Source organism: Kryptolebias marmoratus, linkage group LG24 (assembly GCF_001649575.2).
Source record: "Kryptolebias marmoratus isolate JLee-2015 linkage group LG24, ASM164957v2, whole genome shotgun sequence".
Lineage (NCBI taxonomy): Eukaryota > Metazoa > Chordata > Actinopteri > Cyprinodontiformes > Rivulidae > Kryptolebias > Kryptolebias marmoratus.
Genome location: NC_051453.1, coordinates 15,526,690 through 15,546,380, shown reverse-complemented (window position 1 = coordinate 15,546,380; position 19,691 = coordinate 15,526,690). Strand labels below are relative to the sequence as shown.

The following is a 19,691-nucleotide window of genomic DNA, read 5'->3' as shown; positions in this document are numbered from 1 at the left end:
TATTTTACTATCTACCTCATTTTTTTCATCCAATTGTAGTTACTAGAGTCCCAAGTTTAGCATTTCTGACAGCCATGCTGCTAAACTTAAACTTTTGTTCCCAAACAAATGCAGGAGATTAAGATAGCTTTATTTATGGTCAATCTAAAGCTTAGCAAGACACTATTTGTGATGATGATGATTTTTTTAATCAATCAAGCTGCCTTGTAAGGTAAGGATGCAGCTACGGTCATGGGAAAAAAGAACATCCACCATCTTTTATGTATAGGATTTTATGCATCAGGACATAATAAACATGAGCTGGTCTTTACTGGATTCAAAATTTTTCAAATGTAACTTTCATTGTCATTATTTATTAAACAAAACAAAGCCAAAATGAATGAGCTTGTAGGACCTCCCTTTGCAATAACCCAAAATATTTATTTTCTGTATGACTTTATCACTCTCTCAAAAGGCTGTGGAGGGACTCTGGCCCACTCTTCTTTACTACATTGTTTCCATTCACTGAGGGTTGTGAGCATTTGTTTGTTCACAGCTTTCTTAAGGTCTCACCTCACAGCATTTCAGTTAGTCTGGACTTAGACTGGACCAATGCAACACCTTGATTTTTTTTTTTTTCTTTTTCAGACATTTCGTTGTAGATTTGCTACTGAGTTTGGGATCATCGTTCTGCTCCATCATGACCCAGTGTGGTTCGAGTTTCAGCTGTCGGACAGATGGCTTCACATTTAACTCTGAAATCCTTTTGGTCTATAGAAGAGTCCATGGTCGACTTAATGACTGCAAGAAGCCCAACTCTTCTGGCTACATAACAAGTCTAAATCATCAGCCCTCCACCACCATGCTTTACAGTTGGAATGAGGTGTTGATGCTGAGATGGTGTATTTGGTTTTCTCTCCAAACATGGCACTGTGCACCTTGGGAGAACATCTCTCCTGTCCACTGGACATTGTTCCAGAAACCTGGCGGTTTATTTAAATAAAAGCTTGCAAAACGAAGTTGTGCTGCCATGTGCTTTTTTAGAGAATCGAGACTTGTTCAGTACCACTGTGTGGTTTTGTACACTTAAGGTTAGATTTAAATAATATTATTAACTGGGAAAGACAAGATAAGTGTTTGGGATGTCCTGACATGTAAAGTCCCAGAACTGAAACAGGGAGGACTTTCTTTTTTCCATGACTGTATATGTTGGTAATGATTTGTTCAAAAACATAGTAGATCAAAGTCAATAAAACCACATTTACTGGTGTTGACGAATCACATTTTACAGAAACGTGGTTATGTATTGATATGTGTCTATGCATTTTTTTAAAATGTCTCTTGAATTCACCAATCATTTTTTTACAATTTGGCAAAGGACTAACAATTTTTTTTTGTGTGAGTATAACATAAATGTAAAATGCGCTGGAATAGTTGTTAAACTCCAAAATAAAGGAGGAACAGAAGCTGACCCTCCCATATTATCTTAAATAATTCCCATTCATTTGGCAACGGGATTGATAAAAAAAGAGATAACCAACATGTGATTACTGATCTGAGTTGAGACAAGCTGCCATCAGGCGTGCAGATTGGATGTTTGACACAGCAGGAACTGTGCGAGATGGTTCAACACATCTGAAGAGTGACTGATGTGGGATGTGATAAAGCTGAATGAAGATGGGAGGCGCTGTCCATTTTCCTCTGGGGTTTCATCATCTGATCTAAAGTAACTGTCTCACACTGACAAGGAAAAATACAACGCTAACAATCAAATAATTCTATTACATCTGCCTCTGGTCCAAAAATCAATTAAGCATTTCAGAATAACAAGTCTTGTACAGTCTCATACAAAGGGGTGAACCAAAAGCAGTAAAGTTAGCAAATAAACACAGAGTATTTGTAAAAAATAACTGTTCAATAGACAAAAGGCTCAAGTCAAAACTACAACTCGTCATCATTGACTCGTCTGACTTTGATACGGCATTTTCAACGATGTCATCCATATTTACAGTTCGTATGAACCACTTCTTACCAAAGTATGTTCAGGGTCGAACTCAAAGGTTGTTTTTTTTTTTTTCTTTCACAAAAACAGGTCAGCATTTAGGCTCAAAGAACTCAAAGGGAGATCAAGTAAAAGGGTAGATGAAAGACGGAATATTTAGGGCCAAATGTTAAAAAATTAAATAAAAATAACTCAAAGGGTTTCTTATAGTCTGGCGACGCGTGGCGGCACATCGCCAAGCCTCAGAGTGGCCTAATGTCGCCTCCGAGAGCCAGGGGTGGGGCTAAAGGGAGGAAAGTGGGGTTTGGGATTTGGACGGAGAGTTGTGAGAGTTGGGGAAATGAGGACAGCAGGGAGACAGGCAAACTGCAGCTTGCAGTACAGATGAAAACAAAAGTGGATGTCCATTTTTTTTTGGTTCAGAAGTGGGCATGGTTGTGGCCCTGGCTGAGCTCCCCTCCGCGGTGGCCCCCCTCTCTGTGGCCGTGCCTCTTGTGCTTCCGGCGCTCCCTCCTCCCCTTATGGTGGTGGCGCCGGTAACGGTGGGCTCGCCGAGCTGGTGACATTAGAAGCAAAGGATGCGCAATGTAATAAAGTCAGAGACGAAACGAGATAAAACGCAAGAGTGGAAGAAATGATGAAAAAGAGGACATAAATCCCCGATGAGTATCGGAGGCTTTCAGACAGCAGTGAAAACAGGGAGAAGGGATCAAAACGCAGCAAGGTCAAAACTAGCTATCCTCTGTGGATGGTTCAGCTGTTTCCAACGCACCGAGAGAATCTGCTTTATCTCTTTTTGTGTAGACTGGGATCTTTTAGCAATGGCGCACTGAGCTAACCACCCACTCACATCCTCCACGTGAGCTTGTTCCTGGGCTGCGCTGTCAAATTGCATTGGTCTGATGTGTCGTCTGCAATGAATGATAACAAATTTATAACTCCGGGCCACAAAAACAATTTAGACCACAGAGTAAAGAGGCATAAGTAATGACATCTTTGTCAGCTTGAACAGAAGCAACGCTTGTTCAGTATTTCATCACTACTGACACTTTCTGAGCTCACTGAAGTGGAATACAAGGGTCGAATAGTTGAGTATTGAATTCAATTTACTCTTTGTGTGTTCTATGAACTGTGCTACAGGTTTAAACGAGCAGGTGTCCCCCCAAAATTAGGTACTTCTAAAAAATAATGCTATTTACCCAATTACTGAGCTTTCAGTGTGTGTTTTCCAACTATTTTAAATGGAATTTAAGATGTTTTTTTGGTGATTTCTTTCTTATTTGCAGTTATTGAACAGGTCAACACCGGCCTTAATCAGTAGATTTATCATATTGCCATGAAGGCAGGGATCTGAACTGCAGGAAGTCTCATTGGGGCAGAAATGAGTTTACTGACATGACCACTGCTAATGCTAGACCTCGTGATCTCATCAAGGCGTGCATATGAAAACCTACTGTTTAAATATCCATTTGTTAGACTAAAAGTAAGAGATAAATTATAAATCGAGCTACTTGGAGCAGAAAGAACAGAAATCTGAGGACAGAAGGGAAATTTAAACAAGACATTTTCTTGGAAAAGAGTTTTTTCTACTTTCTGTATCTGTAGCTACTCTTAGACTGCTCACAGGTGGATCTTATTTTACTGATTATGAAGCTTCTGAAAGCAAATAGATTTTGGATTGAAGCAAAAGCATCTGTTTTATATTTTTCATAATTATTTCAAATAATTTTTTAAATATTTAAATATCCAGTAATACTTGTGGGATGTTTCTGTGTGTGTGTGCCATTTGGAGCGTGAAAAAAAGTTGTGTTTTCATTGTGTGTGAATGCTGCCCTGTACGCACAATTGTTTACCCGTGTGTCTGTTTTATTTTACACAGGTAAAATTAAGAATATTCCTTTGTCTCTTTGATTTATTTATTAGGCTGGAGTGTTTCTGCGAGGTGCACATAATACAACTTTGACCCTGGGGGGAAAAGAGAGGGAGAAAAAAAAAAGGCGACAACTTTATGCACAAAAGACAGCAAAAACAAATATTAAACAACCTATAGCTTAGCTTCTCAAAAAGAAAAATGTAAGGCAAATTCAGGAGTCAATGTCTGTCTCCCTAATATTTATGATCAGGAGCCGCTGCTGCCTATGAAGTAAAGAAATTCTGGAAAAATTTTGTTTTGTCAAAATGTGCAAATGAGAGTTAGGAACTGTGACTTCTATTTAAAGCTCAACGAAGCCAATGTGCATGTGATAGAAGGCGTGCAACAAAAGAAAAATATTTTGGATGCTGCTCAACTCTACTTTAGGAGCCTTGTCAATGCAATGTCATAATTTAGGTCTCTCGGAGCAAGTACCTGATTATTTTGTGCAAGTGTTTTGCATTATTTAACATGTAAAATAAAGTTCATGAAGGGCTGAACAATTTGCCTTCTAAGCATACTTCTATTGTATTCTCTAAAGTGTGAACCTGTTTAAAAAAAAATCTATTTTAAGAATTCTAAAAAAAGGAATAAAAAATAAACAACCTTGAGCGTGAAGCACTTCAAACAATAGCCAATCACGTCTAAGCAAGCCCAGGAGAATTAATTCCACCGTAATCTTTTTGCTTGTAATTATTAATAATGAGAGCAGGACTGGAGAGCCTGAATACACATGGTGACAGCAGCGCCTCCGGGCAGTTAAAGTAGGTTTGGTGTTTTGGACCAGTGGTGATCATGCCTGCTAAAAATAAAACAAACGAAAATACAGCTCGAAGTCGTGTCTGTCGAAGCCTTCGCTGTGCTACACTTACATTTTATGCAGATGATTTTAGGTCGGTCCCACTTGCCGTTAGCACGACACTTAGCAGTGGGCACGTGGCGCTGCAGGAAGCCGTCGGCGCACTGGTAGCGCACTATGGAGTGGATGTCGTAGTGGGAGCGCTTTCGACCGATCAGAAAAGCGTTATCCACAGTGGGAGGGGCTCCACAGAGCACTGTAGAGACAGAGAAACAGCATGTGAACTATGGTGTCTTCTGTGTTTTTGTCTATTTACAATTTTAGTTTGATTCACCCTTTAATATCTCAAACTACAGTAGTTTACATAGGGTTCTGCAGAAAGGTTATGAACAGTTAATATCTTACCTGTTGTAGATAGCTCTTTTCACAGCCTCAATTTGGTGAAATGAGTTCAATTGTGACCAGATTGATGCGCTAATGGCCATTCTGTGAGGGACCAAGACCAAATTTGTTGCTGCCTTAAAACATCTACAATCTCAAATCTCATACAAACACCACTTCATAAACTTTTACACTGCAGTTAGTTTAGCTATTTCAGCAGCATTGTTATGCTTGAAGTGCCCCAGGCTGCAATGAGAGTGCTACAGTTGCAGCTGTACGTAATGTTGAGAAGCTGCGGTGGCCATCTTGAATTGGGTTGACTCTAAAAGATATTAAGTTGGTTTATGAGATATTTTGGTTCACACATACATGGGCAAAAACTTTATCATCTTTCACTTTTGGCGGCGGGCAATAATAACCATGTTGTGAAAAACTGAGGATATTCCAATAGTTATCTGCAACAGGGAAGATATTACCTGTTCACAAAACTCCTTTTCAAAAGATCTTAACCATCTCTTTAACCATGTTTCACTAAAACATTCGGTTCGTAAGCTAATTGAAATGACACCGACACACAGGTCTTGTCAAAAAAACGCTATTAGAACTACACCTTACAGAAAGAAAGAAAAAAAAAATCAATATGTGGATTTAGTGACTGCAGGATAGCAAAATGTGTCTGAGAGTGAGTGGGCACCTGTCAGAGTCAAACTTCTGACATGTAAAGAGTGGAGGCAGGATAAAGAAAATGTTTACAGAAGCTGCAGGAGAGAAGACTGACACTCAATTCAGAGACTGACAGGATGGAAAAGCCGCAGGGAAGCACTTCAGTGCTCTCCACCAGCGTCGGTAAATGTGCTCTGAATTCTTAGCCGGCAGTCCTGCTGCTGACACCCAACATATTCATACTGATTATCATTTGTTAATGCAAACACATTGTATGGCTGGTTAGGATTTAAATTATAGCAATAATGCCTTCTTGAAGTTTTTCTTTTTCTCTGTAGTTGTCAACTTTGAACACAATTTAGTCTTTTTTTCCCCCAACATCCATCTGAAACATCCATTTATCAAACAAACTTGACTCCAGCTCTTAACCTTTCTGGTAGAAATCTAAAATCTGACAAATCGTTTTTCACATTAAGGGTTCTTTTATTGTGATCATCTAACACTGCTGCAGCTTTCATCTATAAATTACAACCCAGTTCTGAAAAAGATGGGATGTTGTGTAAAATTTAATTAAAAACAGAATGCAATAATTTGCAAATCTCACGAACCCATATTTTATTCATGATAGAACATAGAAAACATATCAGATGTTTACACTAAGAAATTGTATCCCTTCAGGAAAAAACAAGGTAATTTTGGATTTGATGGCAGCAACACATCTCAACACTTTTCCCATGTAACGCATCCCCTCTTCTTTTACACAACAGTCTGTAAACATGTATGAACTGAGGAGAGCAGCTGCCGGAGGTTTTAGAGCAAATGTTGTCCCGTTATTGTCTGATGGAGGATTCTAGCTGCTCAACAGTCCTGGATATTTTTTGTTGGATTCTTTTGTTTCATGAGGCATCAAATGTTTTCAATTAGATTAGGACTGCAGGCAGGACAGTATGGGGGTGCATTAGTGTCTATGGCTTAGCCAGCTTACACATCTTGAAAGGCACCTTGCATTGAAGGTGCCTTTCAAGATGTGTAAGCTGGCTAAGCCATAGGCACTAATGCACCCCCATACCACCAGAGAGGCAGGCTTTTTGTGTTCTGATAACAAGCTAGGTGGTCCATTTTCTCTTTAGTTTGGAGGACGTGATCTTTTGGGTTTCTAAAAAGATTTTCAAAGTTTGATTCGTCTGACCACAAAACAATTTCCCTCTCTGCCTCAGTCCATTTTAAATGAGCTTTAGCCCAGAGAAGACAGCAGCATTTCTGGATGGTGTTCACATCTGACTTCTTCTCTGCCTGATAGAGCTTAACCATCATTTTTGGATGGTACAGCGAGCTGTGTTTACAGACAGTGATTTGTGGAAGTGTTCCTAAGCCCATGCAGCGATGTCCAGAACAAAATCAGAGCTGTTTTTAACCCTCCTGAAGCCCAAGAGAGAGAGAGAGAGAGAGAGAGAGAGAGAGAGAGAGAGAGAAAGAGATGTAGAGAAACCCTTGTAACTTCGGGTCAATTTGACCTGAAGGCCAGGGGAGGATTAATGCATTGCTGCCTGAGGGCCTGACTTTCAGTCTTTGAGCTCAAAGATTTCTTCAGATTCTTCAAATCTTTTGATATTATGACCTGTTGATGATGGGGTATTCTAGTCTTTCCAATTTTTCATTGAGGAACATTATTCTGAAATTCTTCCTCTATTTTTACACACAGTTTTATGCAAACTGGTGAACTGTCTATCCAACTTCAGTTCTGAAAGATTCAGCCTAACAAATGTTCTTTTCATACCCAGTCCTGTTACTGACCTGTTGACAATTAACGTAATTAGTTGCAAAATGCATCTTCAGCTGTTTCTTAGGGTTTGTGTTATTGTGGATAACACATAGGCTTATGAGATTTGCAAATCACTGCATTCTGTTTTCATTTACATTTTACACTATGTCCCAACTGTTTGCAATTGGGGTTGTAAATGCATGCACCTCAGACCTAAAAGCAATCACAAGAGGACCGAATTAACAATCAGAACACGTTTTTCAAATTCCCTTGTTTTTGTCCTGATGCTGTTTGAATCCCTAATAAGCAATGCTGTTAATTCAGATAAAAGGTTTAACTTAACATTTCCAGTGGAATAATGTCTTGTGGGTGAAAAATAGGAAGAATGGAAGAGTTCACCAACTCAACACAAATGAAAAGCTAAAAAAGTAATTTTCCATTTGCTGTTTCCATTTGTTTTGCTGTTGAATCCTTTCTTCAGAGAGAGAACAAGACAAGTCGGATGTACTAAAAGAAGGATAAAAGAAAATGTCACTAAACTCAGAAGAAGCCAATAGAGCAACAATTTATAGGAGACTCATAAAGTCAGAAAAGGTCTTTGTAGCTTAAAGACTAAAGGATATTGAGGGATACCAGTGGGAATAAAAAAATCTACACCTTAGAAAAGTCAATAAATATGTTCCTGAGAAAGTACTTTACACTGAAGGTACCGCTCAGTCTTTGACTTTAACTGCTTAAATACAAGTGTGTAAATGTAAATGTGTGCAGTGAGCCACTTGAGGCGTTATCTGTCCTTTTATGTGTGTGTGTCAGGGGATCGTCAGTGTGAGGTACAGGAGGGGGAAAAGAGCTGCAGAAAGCTTGATGCTGACTTTTTCCAGCTTCCCCCCATGGCCTCAAAGCATCCACACAACTACTGACAATGATGACAGAAAACAATGAGCGGTGCAAGGCGTCTGGGAGAAAGACTCATATTGAGACAGGAGATATGGACATTTTTATTTTTTATTTTAAAAATACAGCAACATTTTGTCCATATGAGAGTTGTTGGTGACAGCTATAACGTACTAATAAAACTTGACAAAAACAATGTTTGAGGTGTGAAAAATCACGATTTTATTGTGTAGGCAATCATATAATTGCCTGTGTGGGAGTATGTGTCTGTTAGCAAAATATTTTACGAATCGCTACATGGATTTTAATGATAATCTCAAGAAGTAATGATCCCATGTATATCTACAATTACAACCTTCCACAGCTAACTGACCTTCGAAAACACAACCATACCAACAATTGAGTCATTTTTAACGACATTGAGCTAAAATTTGAAGTGGAAGTAGCTGAGAGTCATTCACAAAAAATACTCTAATGGATTGTGCAAAATCTTTGCTTAAAACTCTGGCATGCAAAGCAACATGCTACTGTCATTTTCTAAAGTGTGCTAAAATGGAGACTTAACTCTAGTTTAGGTGTATTTGTGTTTTCTTCCCAAACTAAGATTTTGAGAAAATGATGATGTTGTGGCCTGCGTCGCACATTAGCCTGTTTGTCGTGTTATTGGGCATCTACTGTAATATTAAGGTGAATGATAACATCACAATTGGTGCCATTTTTATACATTTTCTACATTTAGCCTCCATTGTCTTTGATAAACTTTACATGTGTGTTGAAAATGTTAATTTTTGACAGGAAATAAACATTGTTAAAAAAAAGGAAAACTCAAGTTGTGCTCAAATTCTTCTTCCTTTTGGTAATACTGATATCTCCACATAGTGGTGCAGCATGAGTATTTCTGCATTTTTGCTGAACTTTCTGCATTTTGTTTAAACAGAGGGAAAAATATCAGTTTTAAAAAATAAAATGTGGACCCTTTAGTTGACTAAAATTTTGTTTTGATCCTCGTGACGCTTTGTGTTTTACAAAGCCAGATGAAAACCTGCTGAAGTCAACAATAATCTGATCTCCAACAGCCATAAACCTAAAGATGAAACTTTGTTTTTAACATTTTAAGGGGTTTATTGTACATTGTTTTTTTGGGGACCCAGACTTTAATTAACAAAAAGAAGTTACTTTCTGCCTGTTTGTGCCTTCATGTTCATCCATGCAAAAATTTAACACCCTATAAAGATGTAAGTTATTATATAAGTTTGATTAGCTTGTATAGACTTTTTAACTTTTATGATTAAGAAAATTTGCATACTCCAAAGCTTTGTAAATACTCACTGGATAGCAGAAAACAGGACAGACAGAAGAAAGGTTAGTGTTCTTAGGAATAGCAGCTGTTTAATTATTTTGTAAAGAATTATGGAAAAAACGATAATGTTGAGATCTGGGAGTCCAAGAAGACTTTACAACAAGACCGGCTGAAACGGTAAACCTCCTTTAACTGAAATAGAGACATCATTAAAACATTATGTGCGTCTCTGAAAAGTGAGAAGTATTGTTAAAATAGAGTTTAGCTCATTAATAAAAGGTTTCATAGGACAGAAAACAACACGGAATCCCTGTTTAACTGTACGCAGAAGCATAAATGTCAACTTAAACTTGTTATGACAAGTCTGGCTCAGACTTTACCTACATGTGTCTATTTTAGTGAGCGAAAAGGTCACTGACTTCCTCAAACAGTACTAAAGAATCTCTGCTGTTAGCTCATTTTTCAGCTTCATTTTCGCAGCGACCTGCGATGACTCTGAAGTGTTTGCTCACTCTCTGCAGGGAATTAAAACACATAAAGACAATGAGCTTCCCTAAGTCTTCAATCAGTTTTTTCTACGACGCATGTAAGATTTGAAGAGGGTTTTTTTTTTTTTTTAAATGAACATGTTCAAATAGAAAGCCTATTTTTAAGAGAGAAAAGTTTTCTGTTATCTCGTTTCCTGTCTTAAGCCAAACGAAGCACATCTTGGCTTTAGCTCCTTGCTGTTTAAACAAAAGGGGCATCTCATTCTGAACTGATCTAGTTTCTCAAAACATTGATTTTTTTCTTTTTTTTTTTTTCCGGTGAGTTGCATAGTTTAGTGGGTCAGCCAGATTCCTTTTCACAAAGCTAATTTATGCTTTCTCACATCCTCTCCCACGACCTGCAAGTCATTTTCCCGCTGCCTTCCCGGAGGACTTTTGAACCCCATAAAAGCCCATAAAGAGGGAAGGGTATAGCTAGAACTAAAAAGCATTTTCTATACCTGGCTATTTTTTCTAAAACGTTTAGGTATTTCATCTCAGCATGTTGTTCTCACATCTGTCATGCTCTCTACTGTAAATGAGCTATGAAGTAAACTGCAGCACAGTTGCATTTAGCTGCTGCTTACGTCTTCTTCAAGGGAGCACAACTATCTGAGCGTATTGAGAAATGCCTACTTCTTTTCCAGTTACAATTAATCATTTTTGGAAATATTTATAACCCTTTCCAAGCAGCAGAGAAATCTTTGAATTCATTCTAAAAACCTATCAGCTGTTCAATACAGACCTCACACTCAAATTTTAGCAGGTGATTCAAAGTGAAGAATGCTTCCCTCTTTTTTTTATAAAATACTTTTCAGAAATACCTGGTTACTGTGTAGTACATAATGATCACATTACACAACAATAGGCACATTTGCTGCGTAAGGCACCACGAACAGCAAATCATCTCCCAAAGCGCTCAGAGTGTCTGCAGACAACGCAGTGCTTAATGAGCTTACATCCTCTTGTTTGTAATATTCTGTGAACAATGGGGATATAATTTCAAACTTTCAGGTAATTGTTTTGAAATCCAAGCAGGAGGAGCTTAGAGCAAATGAAAACTTGACCATTTAGGCAAATGAATATGCGAAAGTGGATCAGTGCAATCAGTTTTTCCATTTATCCGAAAATGTTTATCCAGGAATAAAACATCCTCCTTTTCATACGGTTAGTATATGAATGTTTCAAAATATTTTTCTACCGCTTTGCCTGCAAGTTTTGCAACTTAAAATTCTGTTTTAGCTGTGTACCTATCAGCTCAGCTTTAAAATCTCTAAAATATATTTTTTTTTCTCGCCGACAAAGCTAAAAGACAATAATGTTATAATGCTCGTGTCTGTGTGTGTGTTTGTTCATTTGTCTGTACCATTAGCAACATCTCATGAGCCAGTGGATGAATTTTAATGAAACTCTCAGAAGACAGTCACTAGATAGACATCTACAACTGATTAACTTTTGGAGTCAACCACAATCAAGATGGCCACATTAGTAAACACAAAAATGGATATAACACAGATATTGAGCTCTAATTTGGTGCACAAGTGGGTGAAAGTCATCCCCAACACTCTCAGCATGGCGCTGACGAACTCCACTGATAGGACAAGACAGTACATGAGGTTACTTAGAGGGAAAAAGAGGCTGATGAGGGAAAAGGAAGAAGATGAAAAGATGCTGCTGATTGCAGCAGACTGATTGAGGTCAGAGGTGGGCTGGATGCCGGGGACTTGTGACAGCGTGCATCAGAGGTGCTGCAACACCTTGCTCGTGAAGGAAATAGCTTTCTTTCATACAGGAATAACACAGGGCTGCCTCGGGAGACGCATTTGTTACTCTGGGCGACATAAGTAATGTTCTCCCCTCTGTAAAGCAGACGTAATTTGCTTAAATTATCATAATGACTATCAAAAAGACCTTTGAGATCTTTTACTTTGAGGCCCTTTTCTGGGACAAATTTAGAGAAAAACTTTACCAATTAGTTGCTGCCCCTTTGATTGATTTTTTTTTCCTCTCTGTAAAACTGTAATATGAAATGTTAAAAATACCCAATAAATACACCATTTACATATTTTTAGTCAAATTATCTGCCACGGCCAATTACGCTCTGCAAAAGCAAAGCAGAATGCTGAAAACGAGGAATTCTTCCCGAATCTTGCAGGAATTCACAAGACCGTACTGTAGGCATCCTTTTGAGATTTCTTCCTCATTATTGTGCTTGTGATAAAAATCCAAGGGAAGATAAAACTGTTGAAGGCTTACATTTTCTTTTTTGTTGTTGTTTTTTCTTCCCTGAAAAAAAAAGGTAAAGACTAAAAATGCAACCAAATAGGACCCCCCCCCCCTCCCCTCCCCCCTCACACACACACACTCATATGGGATATTAGGCATGTTTGTTCACTCCATGACTCTATCAGTTTGCCCTCTCCTGTCACAGTCCAAGGGAGCCAGGGCTTAATAATGATCCTACAGCTTTCCTCCAGAGTGTTTTCTGTGTTTACTCCCTACCTGACTTGCTCTCTATCATCTGTTTAGGCCTGGGAGTAGCACTTATGTTGGTTGTTTATTGCATTTATTAGAATCTAATTTCAGCATTTGCATTGATCAAGTTTTTGATTTGATCAGAATGCTAAGATGAAGAAAAAGATCATTTTATTAGTGAGCTTATATATGAGAATGTCCATTTACTAGGTTTATCCAATTGTGAAACTGCTTAGTTTGTTTAAAGTTCCAAAGTTTCACTCTTGACAGTGATGACCCATTTGAATAAATGTAGCCTCTAATTTATTCAAAGCTCTGGGGTAAGGTTTCACAATGCAGCCACCAGTGTCTTCTTGTGCCCCAACATTTCCATAAACCAGTTTGCTAAACTCCACCTAGCCATTAATATGCCTGTCTTCTTGCCATCGGTCATAAGCCTGACCTGTATGCAAGCAGGTGGCAAAAAAATAAGCTCTAATAGGCTCTCAGAGGAGCAAGCAGTGGCCTAAACTGAAGTGCAGAGAGGGGGCCAGCTGCAACAAGGGATAGAAAGATAACAAAAGTGTTTCCAGCAAACTTTGGAAGCCAACCGGAACAAAAAAGTTTTGCCTTTTCCTTCTCTGCTGTAGATTATTTGTCTCGAGATGCGCTCCCCCACCCCTGGTCCTCGGGGCCCACTGGCCTGCATGTTTGAGACGTTCCCTGCTGGTCATTAACAGGCTTCCGCAGGACTTGATGACACATTCAGAGCACAACTCAATAATTTAAATCAGGTGTGTTGGAGCAGGGAGACATCGAGACCATGCAGGGCAGCAGGCACTGCTGACCAGGTTTGGTGGAGCTCTGTTTCACCTCACTCATGCGGAACATTTGACAATTGCTACAGGGCAGCGTGTGGAAAACTACCCTTAAGTTCATGCAGGCTGATGATGAGAGAGAAGGGACAAGTGTGACTCTGAAGAGCTGAACGTGGAATGATTGAAGAGGATTGGTGTTAATCTGTTCCTCCCACTTGGGACATGTGTATAATGTGAAATATGACACAGTCGGGGGTTTTAAATTCACCTCAAGGTACATACGCTGTCCCTGTTACTTAACAGAAATGGGCTGCCTCACCTGTGAGTTGATGTATCCAAATAGTGCCTCAAGAAAGCTTGTATTGCCTCTGATTCTTTTCGTTAAAAGCTGTTTCAGACCAAAGAAGTGTATCTTTCTCCTTCAGTCCAAATTTTCAGTCTCACTTTTTAAACTGTTTTATCTCAGTTCATTTTTTTGGGCGCTCTTTCATATCCCACAGTGCACTGTCCCTACAATTTCTGTGAAAGTCATCTCAATTACTTTTCCATTTTTAGACCGTGCAGTTCTTTTCTGTCCTCTCACCTGTTCCTTTCTTGCAGACGTAGGGCAGGTTGTAGTTGCACGGTACGTCGTTCCATTTGCCGTTCTCACGAGCGATCATAACCACGCAGTCCTCGCCTCCAGCGAAGAAGTTGTCTGGCTGGTTTTCCCGCCAGGTTTCATATTGCTAGGTGCATACACACACACAAAAAAGAACCTGAGAGATCAACCCTGCTTGCTATAATAAGTGCATAAAAATCACAGAGAGTACATATTTTGTGATCGGAACTGAGCACAAAGCCCCATCAAATATACACAGTTTCTCTAATTACTTTAAAACCCACCAGGTTTAAACAAAACTGCTAAAAAGACAAATACACTGTGAATCTCCTCACCAGGTCAGTCTTGTCTGTCCACTGAAAGTCATCCTCCACGGTTCGATCATTTAGACCAATCCAGGTGTTGTCATGGCTCAGACCTGAGTCACATGGAACACAGGAAGTAATAGATGAAATAAAGGGAGACTACATGTAGATCGGACTTGAAACTCATGTCTTACCTTTTTCATGACCTGCTTAATGGATTGATTTTTATTATTTGTTTTGTTCAGTACCTGAGGAATGCATAGTTTCATTGTCCAAATAAAAAAAAAAAAACAAAAAAAAAACTAATTTCACTGAGTATATTCAGTCAAGCCGCACAATCTTTTGGATAAAATGTCTATTTTACTTGAGGGTGACTTGATGGTATTGACTGACAGTTTTCCAAATTGTCTGCAGCTGAGAGACGAACAATAACAGAAACATACTGTGTCTGCTTTTTGTTTGTGTAAAAGGAAATTTCCCAGAAGGTGTTTTGGCTTAAACTCATTTATGTGTGTGGGAGTGCGAGTGCCTGCACACACTTGATGTATTAAAATTTGAATCATGGTAATGATTAACATCATTACTAGGCTCATTAATCTTACTAATGGCTCTGATCCCTTTATTGCAGGGGTGGAGACATCCATTTTCTTGGAAACGGAACATTTTTTCGCTAACTCTGACCATGTAAAAGAACGATGAGCACTAGATGGATGGTACAGTGCTGGTGTCTGCCTGAGACGGAAAGTGGGCTGACAATTACAGGCTCTTGCTATAGGTGATCTGGTGTTATTACAAGACGAGAGGCAGTGCAGAGTTGCTGGGAGGCAAAAAGATTTGATTAAAGAATTAAAGGAATACAAGGCACCAAAGAAAAACCAAATGTGCATTAGCATTTTAACGCTGAGTGGCACTAATTAACTGCTCTTCTGTGGCCATACAGTCTTCGATGAGAGCATGTAGAAGCTTGCATTTCAATGAACGAGTTTAGGAAGGTTTCATTCTTTAATTTTGGTAAAAATCATTAGTTTTATGTTAGCAAATAATCAAGTATTAATTAAACATGAATTTACTACATGTATAATACAAGACCATACAGCACAATATCATATGTTATTCATCGTTGTACAGTACAGACACAAAAATGTAAGGTGGAAGTTGATTCCAAAACAGGATGTGTGGCCCCTGTAGGCTGGTTGCAGTATAAGATTAAATCCATTTAAATTTAATGGAACTAAAACAACAACAACAAAAAAAGAAATACTGGCTTTACCTTACTTATTCACAAGTCTTGAACATATGGAAGTTGTTCACCACGTGATTTAAGTTAAGACTTGTTACAAGGAGGAACACGAGAGCAACCAATGCTGAACGTTTTATAACAGATACCTTCATCAGAACCTAAAGCGCTTTTTCACAGCAAAACTGCAGCACACACTGTAGCTAATTCCCTGTTTTTTCTTCTGAATAGAAAAGTTATTTGGAAATCACAGAGCAAAAATCTGTAACCACAGATCACAAAACAGAGAAGGAAATCCTCTCTATGTACAAAAATCACAGATCCATGTGCATAAATGCTTAATCCATGAGCATGTTTATAAACTGACAGCAGGGATTTACCAGCTGGCTTATTTTATTCTCCACTGACTGAATGTGAGTGCTGTAGCGTGCAGTTATGTTCCCCCCTAAGAAGATAGTGAAAGACTCTGTGTGTGTCAAAAATTCACAAAGTGCAGTGAGCACTTTGCACACAGGGAAGTTTTATGCCCTGACACTGCCATCATGTTAAGGAGATACTATCTGCAATATAAAAAGCAAAAAGAGGTCCAGTTAGGTCAAATTGAGGGTAATGGTGTCGTACCAAGCAATGACAATAGACTTTTATGCAGCTAGATGAAGAAACTTTGCTCTAAAGGTTGTTATTTTTACAAAGGGAAGCATAATAAATGGCTGCCTTCAATTGCTGTTCACAGCTGTTTCACACTGACATTCATCACTGGGTTATGCAACATACATAAAGCATGAATGTGTCATCACAAAGTATGCTAATAATAAAGTAGAGTAAGGATAAATATAAACCAGCAGCAGCACAAGCCATGCTCAGCAGAGGATGTTGGTACGGGGAGAAAATTACTTTTCACTCAGTGCCTTTTTTTTGTTCTTTTATAGGAAATGTTATAAGTAAGTGGTAAATATAGGTGTCATAAGCTATTTATTGACTCATAAAGACAGATGTGAAGTCAGAAAAGTAGTTTTTTTTAAAGTCACAGTTTTGCTTGGAGTTATTGAGTTATAATGTGTTTTCGGCTCTTTGGGATTTACTTGCAATACGGCCTCATGCTTGGTTTTATATCTGTAAATGTAGTTACACTCGAATCCCAGCTACTTTTTCTCCTAACAAGAAGAAAGAACACAGAAAACATTACAGTGGCTGCACATTAAAGATTGTTTTTAAGCACAAACTTTTCAAAAAAAATTCTCTAATTAGCTCGTGCAAGTGTGAAAATGTAGTAAGACCGTTTAATCTCAATTTATTTGACATGTTTTCTCATCTGACAAAGTTTGTTTGACACCAAACTCTGTGTTAGACGCTAAAATTGATTTATTTAATTAGTTAAGAAAACAGAGCGTGAAGATAATAATTCTTTTTCTCAAGATATTTTGGGGAATCTGTGTGTTTAAATGAGGTAAGAATAAATAAATACTCTTATCAATTTTCTTTTAGATATGCTGAACTGACCTGAGATTTTAAATTTAGATCCAATTTGGGGCCATTAAAACATTAACTACTCTGATTTTATAATCATAAATAACCTTCTGTAGCTTTTTCTTTTGTTAAGAGCCCTAACAATATCATTAGAAAACGAATCTCCCTAACTAACATTAGGCTTCCTGGATCAAACAAAACACTCCGTCTGTGAGGGCTGTGCGTCTTCCACCCACCTCTGACGAAGTTCTGCTCGACTGCACTGTGGATGCTGGCCAGGTGGCCGCTGTGCTCCCTGCAGTCCTTCTCTGCGTCCTCCCAGGTGTGGCGGCGGCTGAAGTATCTGTAGCAGTGGCCGTGAAACTTCCTCCACGAGTGCTCGCAGCCCTCAGTGTCTGCACAGGGAGATAAAAGAGTGAAGAAGCGGTAAGCATCCACATTGTGCTGCACAGGAGAGAGCCTGATTTAGAACTTAAAAGAAAGAGATCATTATTCTTGTAGTGTTTTTTAAAAAAAAGAGTAATGGACTTGTTCCTCTTGTTTTGCAGCAAAGATTGACCTGATACATCTCCTCTTCTGCTACTCTTTTCCCCTCGTTGCACCACTCAGCCTGAAGTGTGCTCTGTGACACCCCCACCCCTCTGCTTCTGCACCTCCATCTCTGTGTTTTTCCTCTTTGATTTGACTTTTAATCCACCGCAGCAGTAGGCTGGCAGCGAGACAGCTTAGTCCCGTGAAAAGAAGTTTTAATCTATTCAAATAACAACAATTCTTAGAAATGGCTTCCAGTGTGCAGCGCTCGCTTGGTAATTAAGCCTCGTCACAGTCCTGTCAGCACATCCATATCTCTATCCCATCCTGCTTCTTTTCCTTCATCTCTCTCATCTTCTCCCTCCTTCTTCATCTCTCTGGAGGTTATGTGTCACCGCATGCACACCAAACGCGAAGTGTGCGCGGCTTTCGGCTTTACACGTCAACGTGTGCGTATGTAGTTGATGTAGTTTATCTGTCAGCCACATTCAGTTTCTCCCCATGCTCACCCTCTGCCGTGCCCTTTTCCTCTTCCCTCTCAACTGTACGGAGATCAGGAAAATGGACTCAGCTTCCACCACAACAAATGGGAAGTGACACCAGTAATTTTGGCAGCATAAATTGGGCCATATGGGGGGCTGCTTAGCATGCAGAGAGATCCTGTTTTGGTCATGGAAGGTATGAGTGGAAAGGAGTGGAAAGTGGAAGAGGGTAAAGTAGTCCACTGTAAAAAGTTTCATCTATAAGGACCTCAAAAAGTGTGCATTTTTGATACTCTGCGTGTTGTTTAGGGCCTTTTAGGCTGCAGTGTGTGAACCAGGATGACATAATTTCAAAAAGTGGAACAGATTGGGTCATTGTGGCACTACTTTAACTCAAGTGAAGCCACATTAGGTCCCACTCAGCCTCCACATGAGCTGTAGGCAAACTACAGGTGACCAACTCACCGACAGGGAGGAAGAAAACCCCACTGAGTTCAACAAGTTACAGTAAGAATATGCGCTTAAAAATGGTGTCTCTGTTATGTTTGACAATAAAGGTGTGGATTTTTACATTACACGGTTATTTATAGAGAGTTTTATGGTTATTTGCAAGCACAAATAGCAGAGACTGCAGCTAGCTGTAGCACTTCCAGTGCAGCCTGGGGCACTTCCTGCAGGGATATCAATATTTTCAGAGAAATGTCCATATGATATGAAATTGATGGCAATTTAAAAATCTATTAAAAAAAGTCCAACAATTTGCATGAACTGTTCTGAACTTTAAGAATTAGAAGTTGTTTTAAGACCTCAGCAGTCCGCTTTGATCTTGGCCTCGCTGGCACTGGTTGTTAGCTTGTCAGTTTGGTGGGAGTTAAACTTTTATTCTCCAAACCGAGGTCATTCAAAGTGCTATTCACAACAGATAAGATATTAATTATTCATAACCTTTCCAGAGAATAACACTTCAAAAGATCTGAACTATTTTTGGAGAGTATTTGCCTTTTTAGGACACATGTCTGTGTAGCATTATCAGTGCGCTTTAATCTCTGTTTAACCCTATAAACTTTTAATAAAGAGAATTACACAAACAAAGTCAATGTGTGCAGATTACGTTGCTTTGTATCTCCGAGGAACTTCCCATTTCAAGGTTTTCTGTGTTGCTAAAACTACAGACAATAACTCTTAAAACCAGACTCATTAAATGAGGTATTTATCAATTAGCAATGTGTGTTGACAACCTCTTTTTTTACCAGACATTTATGAACAGCTGACTTTGTAGTTTTAATATTTTCTCACATTTCACTTGCACTATGACAAAAACTGAGATTTTTTTTTACCAGACTTACTGGTAATTATTAAGTACTGTATGCTGTGAAGTTATATAAAATGTTATATAAAAGTTATATAAAATGTAAGACCAAGAAGTTTGTTTTTACCAGAGTTCAGAGCCCAGAAACAATGTAAAGGATAATAGCAGATCATAGAGAACACATGATGAGATGATGTCATGAAATCCAGGAAGCGGCTCTCCACGAGGAGAATGGAAAAACACTGACATGGAAAAGTACCAGATGGGA

General features: G+C 38.9%; 1 protein-coding gene across 1 annotated transcript in view; it reads right to left on the bottom strand.

Moving 5' to 3' along the window:
* Positions 1-567: 567 nt before the first annotated feature.
* ncanb (neurocan b) overlaps positions 568-19,691 on the bottom strand; it is a 149,123-nt gene continuing 129,999 nt past the window's right edge. Inside the window, exons 12-16 of the mRNA XM_017407272.3 lie at positions 17,338-17,496; positions 14,428-14,510; positions 14,075-14,219; positions 4,766-4,948; positions 568-2,537 (exon numbers count right to left, since the gene is read on the bottom strand). Coding sequence (XP_017262761.1) covers positions 2,401-2,537; positions 4,766-4,948; positions 14,075-14,219; positions 14,428-14,510; positions 17,338-17,496 — 707 coding nt within the window. The 3' untranslated portion in view covers positions 568-2,400. The remainder of the gene's footprint in view (positions 2,538-4,765; positions 4,949-14,074; positions 14,220-14,427; positions 14,511-17,337; positions 17,497-19,691) is intronic.